The following is an 8831-nucleotide window of genomic DNA, read 5'->3' as shown; positions in this document are numbered from 1 at the left end:
TTTTGGGGCCGTCGCTTTCATCGGATGCTGTAATCACCATGGAGGTCAGAGGGGTCACAAAGCCGTACTTCAGGCTCAGGCGGAGGGCTTCCTCTGCAGAGTCCTCCTTTAACTCGACATCAGATGAGAATCTGGAGCCAGAGAAGTAAATGACAGAAGCATCAGTGGCCGATCAGGAGCGGTAAACGCGTCGTCGTAGTCACCGTCCGCCTGATCTCACCTCTTGCTCAGCAGCTGCTCGATGGTCAGATAAGCCCACAACCTCTCGGTGAAGTCTCCGAATATGTATCCCTGCTCCGTCCTCTCCTCCTCCACATCGGTCTGCACCCTCACGGAGAACGGATCCCTCACCTGGGCAAAGAATCACGGAGATCTGAGAGCGTCATAGAAGGGAACGGTCACACTCACTTTGAGGAGTTAAAACCATTTTTAAGCATAAACAGCTTCCGAATTCTCGCTTTTATTCAGGAGTTTGGGGAGTTTTCCTTTTCCTGAAGCTTTTTCTGAAGAGTTTTTATCCTAGAGCTTTTTGTAGCCTTTGATTGGACAGCACGCGGTTCGGTTTCCTTCCGGATCCTCGTCACAGAAATGACTGCACATTTTTTTTTTCCACTAGAAGTTTTTCAAAATCTCTTCAGAAAAAAAAAGGTTAATAAAAAACCCTCCTCATATGAACAGCACAGGGGATTTCACATAAATCAGCAGAAAAAAAAGTGCTACAAAAAACGTACTGTATCCATATCCTAGAAACGAGGACCACCTGTACTTACACCTTGAGCCGCGACCTCCGCGATCAGCACATCTACGTCGTTACTCTCTAGGCGTCCGGCCACCACTATCTCCGAGCCCTGGTAGTAACACTTGAAGCTGTTCTGGGTCAGGCCACTGACAGGTAAGTTGGGGTAGTGCAGCGTGACGTCCAGGAGGATGGGGTTCGCCACTTCTTTGTAGAAGTCCTGTAGTAATAAAGTAGCAAAAAATCATCAGGAGATGTGATGTACTAGGAACTGATAAAAAGCAACTATAAAGAAATAATAAAGCAATGAATGGCAGTAAGGGGGCACAATACAAAGGCGCAATGTAGAAAAGGAAAGGGCACTGTGTGTAACAATGGGGAATGCAGAACATTATTATTATTTATTATTATTTATTTATATAGCACCATTAATTCCATGGTGCTGTACATGAAAAGGGGTAGATACAGGGTTATAGATATCGTTTACAGTAAACAAATTTACGATGACGGACTGGTACAGAGGGGAGAGGACCCTGTCCTTGCAGACTTACATTCTACGGGATAATGGGGAAGAGACAGAAGGTCGGGGGTGCAGCAGGTCAGGTGGTGGAGAACATTAATGGGCCGTGCACAGTACTATATGACACTATATCTCCATATGACAATTATGTCATCACTGTGAGACACCATTTATCTGATCACTCTGACATTATTTATCTGATCACTGCAACATCATTTATCTGATCACTGTGTGACACCATTTATCTGATCACTCTGTGACATCATTTATCTGATCACTGTGCAACACCATTTATCTGATCACTGTGCAAAACCATTTATCTGATCACTGTGCAACATAATTTATCTGATCACTGTGAGACACCATTTATTTGATCACTGTGAGACACCATTTATCTGATTACTGTGTGACATCATTTATCTGATCAGTGTGACACCATTTATCTGATCACTGTGCAACATCATTTATCTGATCACTGTGAGACACCATTTATCTGATCACTGTGTGACACCATTTATCTGATCACTGTGTGACATCATTTATCTGATCACTGTGAGACATCATTTATCTGATCACTGTGAGACATTTGATCACTGTGAGACACCATTTATCTGATCACTGTGAGACACCATTTATATGATCACTGTGTGACATCATTTATCTGATCACTGTGCGACATCATTTACCTGATCACTGTGAGACACCATTTATCTGATCACTGTGAGACACCATTTATCTGATCACTGTGAGACACCATTTATCTGATCACTGTGAGACACCATTTATCTGATCACTGTGCAACATCATTTATCTGATCACTGTGAGACACCATTTATCTGATCACTGTGTGACACCATTTATCTGATCACTGTGTGACATCATTTATCTGATCACTGTGAGACATCATTTATCTGATCACTGTGAGACATTTGATCACTGTGAGACACCATTTATCTGATCACTGTGAGACACCATTTATATGATCACTGTGTGACATCATTTATCTGATCACTGTGCGACATCATTTACCTGATCACTGTGAGACACCATTTATCTGATCACTGTGAGACACCATTTATCTGATCACTGTGAGACACCATTTATCTGATCACTGTGAGACACCATTTATCTGATCACTGTGCGACATCATTTATCTGATCACTGTGTGACACCATTTATCTGATCACTGTGAGACACCATTTATCTGATCACTGTGAGACACCATTTATCTGATCACTGTGCTGTTATGAACTGGTGATTCAGAAACACAATGGACCTGGTGGTTAAGAGCACACAAAGTGACCCGATAGTTGCTAATAACATAGAACGAGCTCTGAGACGTGGGAACTCTGCTGACCGCAATCCCTAATCCTATCACACCACACTAGAGGTAGCCGTGGAGTGCTCCTGACCAGACCTAGGCGCCTCGGGCACAGCCTGAGAAACTAGCTAGCCCTGAAGATAGAAAAATAAGCCTACCTTGCCTCAGAGAAATTCCCCAAAGGAAAAGGCAGCCCCCCACATATAATGACTGTGAGTAAAGATGAAAATACAAACACAGAGATGAAATAGGTATTAGCAAAGTGAGGCCCGACTTACTGAATAGACCGAGGATAGTAAAGATAGCTTTGCGGTCAGCACAAAAACCTACAAACAACCACGCAAAGGGCGCAAAAAGACCCTCCATACCGACTAATGGCACGGAGGTGCTTCCTCTGCGTCCCAGAGCTTCCAGCAAGCAAGAAAAACCAATATAGCAAGCTGGACAGAAAAAATAGCAAACAAAAGTAACACAAGCAAAACTTAGCTTATGCAGGGCAGACAGGCCACAAGATGATCCAGGAGAGAGCAAGACCAATACTGGAACATTGACTGGAGGCAAGGAACAAAGAACTAGGTGGAGTTAAATAGAGCAGCACCTAACGACCTAACCTCGTCACCTGAGGAAGGAAACTCAGAAGCCGCAGCCCCACTCACATCCACCAGTTGAAGCTCATGGACAGAACCAGCCAAAGTACCACTCATGACCACAGGAGGGAGCTTGACCACAGAATTCACAACACTGTGCGACATCATTTATCTGATCACTGTGTGACACCATTTATCTGATCACTGTGCAACATCATTTATCTGATTAATATGAGACACTATTTATCTGATCACTGTGAAACACCATTTATCTGATCACTGTGAGACACCATTTATCTGATCACTGTGTGACATCATTTATCGGATCACTGTGCAACATCATTTATCTGAACACTGTGAGACACCATTTATCTGACCACTGTGAGACACCATTTATCTGATCACTGTGAGACACCATTTATCTGATCACTGTGCGACATCATTTATCTGAACACTGTGTGACACCATTTATCTGATCACTGTGCAACATCATTTATCTGATCACTATGAGACACCATTTATCTGATCACTGTGAGACACCATTTATCGGATCACTGTGAGACACCATTTATCTGATCACTGTGTGACATCATTTATCTGATCACTGTGCGACATCATTTATCTGAACACTGTGAGACACCATTTATCTGATCACTGTGTGACATCATTTATCTGATCACTGTGTGACACCATTTATCTGATCACTGTGTGACATCATTTATCTGATCACTGTGTGACACCATTTATCTGATCACTGTGTAACATCATTTATCTGATCACTGTGAGACACCATTTATCTGATCACTGTATCCCACTCTTCATCTACCCCATTCTATAGTTGTACTGTAAGGCTATTTAATGTTTCACCATTTTGCCATTTTGTTGTTAGGCTATCTGCTGCATTCTGCTTTTCATCTCACACGTTGACACATTGTATCTGGAAACTTGTGGGACTGTTCTAGTGTCACAATATATCACTCAATTAAAACAGGGCAAGTATAATAATAAAGTATGAATCATTCACTAAGAAACTCACCTGTAATTGTAAAGCGGAGTCAGAGTCCACATAAATTCTTCTCGCCAGGCCGCCATTTTCTAGGGACATTTTCTCTAAAAAATCATAATCAACGTCGTCCCCAAATCCCAAACTGTACAAGGTAGCCACTCCGTCAGCGGCTCGCTTCACATTCTTCATTATCAACTCATTGTTCATTTCACCTTATAATCGAAATGCGAAAAAGAGACAAAAGCAGAAAACAAGACGGCGCATCAGCAAAAGACAAAGAATGTAACGATTCCTAGAGATAAAAGCTTCCAGAAAAATTGTGCACATACAACATGTGACATCACTACTCCCCCAATATAAATAATGACATCACTGCTCCCCCAATATAAATAATGACATCACTGCTCCCCCAATATAAATAGTGACATCACTACTCCCCCAATATAAATAGTGACATCACTACTTCCCCCAATATAAATAATGACATCACTGCTCCCCCAATATAAATAATGACATCACTGCTCCCCCAATATAAATAGTGACATCACTACTCCCCAATATAAATAATGACATCACTGCTCCCCAATATAAATAGTGACATCACTACTCCCCAATATAAATAATGACATCACTACTCCCCAATATAAATAATGACATCACTGCTCCCCCAATATAAATAGTGACATCACTACTCCCCAATATAAATAATGACATCACTGCTCCCCCAATATAAATAATGACATCACTGCTCCCCCAATATAAATAGTGACATCACTGCTCCCCCAATATAAATAATGACATCACTACTCCCCAATATAAATAATGACATCACTGCTCCCCCAATATAAATAATGACATCACTGCTCCCCCAATATAAATAATGACATCACTACTCCCCAATATAAATAATGACATCACTGCTCCCCCAATATAAATAATGACATCACTGCTCCCCAATATAAATAATGACATCACTACTCCCCAATATAAATAATGACATCACTGCTCCCCCAATATAAATAATGACATCACTGCTCCCCCAATATAAATAATGACATCACTACTCCCCAATATAAATAATGACATCACTGCTCCCCCAATATAAATAATGACATCACTGCTCCCCCAATATAAATAGTGACATCACTACTCCCCCAATATAAATAGTGACATCACTACTCCCCCAATATAAATAATGACATCACTGCTCCCCCAATATAAATAATGACATCACTGCTCCCCCAATATAAATAGTGACATCACTACTCCCCCAATATAAATAATGACATCACTGCTCCCCCAATATAAATAATGACATCACTGCTCCCCCAATATAAATAATGACATCACTACTCCCCAATATAAATAATGACATCACTGCTCCCCCAATATAAATAATGACATCACTGCTCCCCCAATATAAATAGTGACATCACTACTCCCCCAATATAAATAGTGACATCACTACTTCCCCCAATATAAATAATGACATCACTGCTCCCCCAATATAAATAATGACATCACTGCTCCCCCAATATAAATAGTGATATCACTACTCCCCCAATATAAATAGTGACATCACTACTTCCCCCAATATAAATAATGACATCACTGCTCCCCCAATATAAATGACATCACTGCTCCCCCAATATAAATGACATCACTGCTCCCCCAATATAAATGACATCACTGCTCCCCCAATATAAATAGTGACATCACTACTTCCCAATATAAATAATGACATCACTGCTCCCCCAATATAAATAATGACATCACTGCTCCCCCAATATAAATAGTGACATCACTACTCCCCCAATATAAATAGTGACATCACTGCTCCCCCAATATAAATAATGACATCACTGCTCCCCCAATATAAATAATGACATCACTGCTCCCCCAATATAAATAATGACATCACTGCTCCCCCAATGTAAATAATGACATCACTGCTCCCCCAATATAAATAATGACATCACTGCTCCCCCAATATAAATAATGACATCACTACTCCCCCAATATAAATAATGACATCACTACTCCCCCAATATAAATAATGACATCACTGCTCCCCCAATATAAATAATGACATCACTGCTCCCCCAATATAAATAATGACATCACTGCTCCCCCAATATAAATGATGACATCACTGCTCCTCCAATATAAATAATGACATCACTACTCCCCCAATATAAATAATGACATCACTGCTCCTCCAATGTAAATAATGACATCACTGCTCCCCCAATATAAATAATGACATCACTGCTCCCCCAATATAAATAATGACATCACTACTCCCCCAATATAAATAATGACATCACTGCTCCCCCAATATAAATAATGAAATCACTACTTCCCCAATATAAATAATGACATCACTGCTCCTCCAATATAAATAATGACATCACTGCTCCCCCAATATAAATAATGACATCACTACTCCCCCAATATAAATAATGGTATCACTATGTCCTATATACTTGACAATACTTATTAACCCTTGCATTCCCACCCGCAATCTCAGCTCTACCTACCTAGTGTTGGGTCTCCATCAGAGAGGAATATTATGGATGAGGCGCTGATTTCTGGTAATATTCCGGATTCTCGTGACTCTTTCAGCATTGTGGCGGCAGATAATAAAGCAGAATTTATATCAGTTCCTACAACACAAAAATGTACAGATTATATAATAAAACCGAATTCCAAGAATTGTCTGGCCACCATGTAAAAAGTAAAGAAAAGAAGAATACAATGATCTGGAAATCTCTCATCAGGAGCGCAACGTTGGACATTTCTCCTTCATTTGAAACATTTACATCATTTTAAATCTGGGATGGAAAAGCAGGCGGAGGCCAATGTTCAACTGTCACATGACTGTACAATGGGAGGATGTGAGAGAGGCAGAGTCTCTCCAAAGCAACATGGTCAGAGGTTACCGTCTGTGAACAACTTCAGAATAATGGACATCAATGTAAAATTACAAAGACTTTCAATATCCCACAATCTACAGCACAGAAAATCATCAAGAGATTTGGAAATTGTGAGAAATCCACGTGCACCAGGGTCAAGGCTGACGGTCAGTACTGGAGGATTGTGATCTATGGGCCGACAGGCAGTGCTGCACTAAATGCAGGCATGATTCACTGCATGGGCTCAGGAATAACCCAGAAATCATTGTCTGTGATCACAGCTCTCTGAGCGATCCACAAATGCATCATGTAAAGAAGAAGCCAAATAGCCACAAAATTCAAATATACCAACATCTTCTCTGGGACAAAGCTCATTTATAATGGATGGAGGCAAAATGGAAAACTGTTCCGTGGTTTGATTAATCAGAATCTGAAAATCTTTATGAAAACCTCGGTTGCCATGTCCTGTGGACTCAGGAGAAGATGGATCATCGAGCTTGGTATCGAGGAGAGGGATCATCGAGCTTGGTATCGAAGAGAGGGATCATCGAGCTTGGTATCGAGGAGAGGGATCATCCAGCTTGGTATCGAGGAGAGGGATCATCCAGCTTGGTATCGAAGAGAGGGATCATCCAGCTTGGTATCGAAGAGAGGGATCATCCAGCTTGGTATCGAGGAGAGGGATCATCCAGCTTGGTATCGAAGAGAGGGATCATCGAGCTTGGTATCGAGGAGAGGGATCATCCAGCTTGGTATCGAGGAGAGGGATCATCCAGCTTGGTATCGAAGAGAGGGATCATCCAGCTTGGTATCGAGGAGAGGGATCATCCAGCTTGGTATCGAGGAGAGGGATCATCCAGCTTGGTATCGAGGAGAGGGATCATCCAGCTTGGTATCGAGGAGAGGGATCATCCAGCTTGGTATCGAAGAGAGGGATCATCCAGCTTGGTATCGAGGAGAGGGATCATCCAGCTTGGTATCGGAGAGAGGGATCATCCAGCTTAGTATCGAAGAGAGGGATCATCCATCTTGGTATCGAAGAGAGGGATCATCCAGCTTGGTATCGAGGAGAGGGATCATCCAGCTTGGTATCGAAGAGAGGGATCATCGAGCTTGGTATCGAAGAGAGGGATCATCCAGGTTGGTATCGAGGAGAGGGATCATCCAGCTTGGTATCGAGGAGAGGGATCATCCAGATTGGTATCGAGGAGAGGGATAATCCAGCTTGGTATCGAGGATAGGGATCATCCAGCTTGGTATCGAAGAGAGGGATCATCCAGCTTGGTATCGAGGAGAGGGATCATCCAGCTTGGTATCGAAGAGAGGGATCATCCAGCTTGGTATCGAAGAGAGGGATCATCCAGCTTGGTATCAAGGAGAGGGATCATCCAGCTTGATATCGAGGAGAGGGATCATCCAGCTTGGTATCGAAGAGAGGAATCATCCAGCTTGATATCGAGGAGAGGGATCATCCAGCTTGATATCGAGGAGAGGGATCATCCAGCTTGATATCGAGGTGAGGGATCATCCAGCTTTGTATCGAGGAGAGGAATCATCCAGCTTGATATCTAGGAGAGGAATCATCCAGCTTGGTATCGAGGAGAGGAATCATCCAGGTTGGTATCGAAGAGAGGGATCATCCAGCTTGGTTTTGAAGAGAGAGATCATCCAGCTTGGTATCGAAGAGAGGGATCATCCAGCTTGGTATCGAGGAGAGGGATCAACCAGCTTGGTATCGAAGAGAGG

The 8831-nt window shown here is 42.1% G+C and overlaps 1 protein-coding gene across 2 annotated transcripts in view; it reads right to left on the bottom strand.

The window, feature by feature from the left end:
- The window catches only part of LOC138647265 (inter-alpha-trypsin inhibitor heavy chain H3-like), a 56763-nt gene that overhangs the window by 22113 nt on the left and 25819 nt on the right, over positions 1–8831 (bottom strand). For both annotated transcript variants that reach the window (XM_069736163.1, XM_069736164.1), the window contains exons 9-13: positions 6711–6836; positions 4201–4382; positions 771–956; positions 221–351; positions 1–131 (exon numbers count right to left, since the gene is read on the bottom strand). The exon at positions 1–131 is cut by the window's left edge and continues 30 nt beyond it. In XM_069736163.1, coding sequence (XP_069592264.1) covers positions 1–131; positions 221–351; positions 771–956; positions 4201–4382; positions 6711–6836 — 756 coding nt within the window. The remainder of the gene's footprint in view (positions 132–220; positions 352–770; positions 957–4200; positions 4383–6710; positions 6837–8831) is intronic.

The sequence above is a fragment of the Ranitomeya imitator genome, chromosome 8, assembly GCF_032444005.1.
Source record: "Ranitomeya imitator isolate aRanImi1 chromosome 8, aRanImi1.pri, whole genome shotgun sequence".
NCBI classification, from domain to species: Eukaryota; Metazoa; Chordata; class Amphibia; order Anura; family Dendrobatidae; genus Ranitomeya; species Ranitomeya imitator.
The sequence above is the reverse complement of the archived record's forward strand: the minus strand, read 5'-3'. Positions and strand labels throughout refer to the sequence as shown.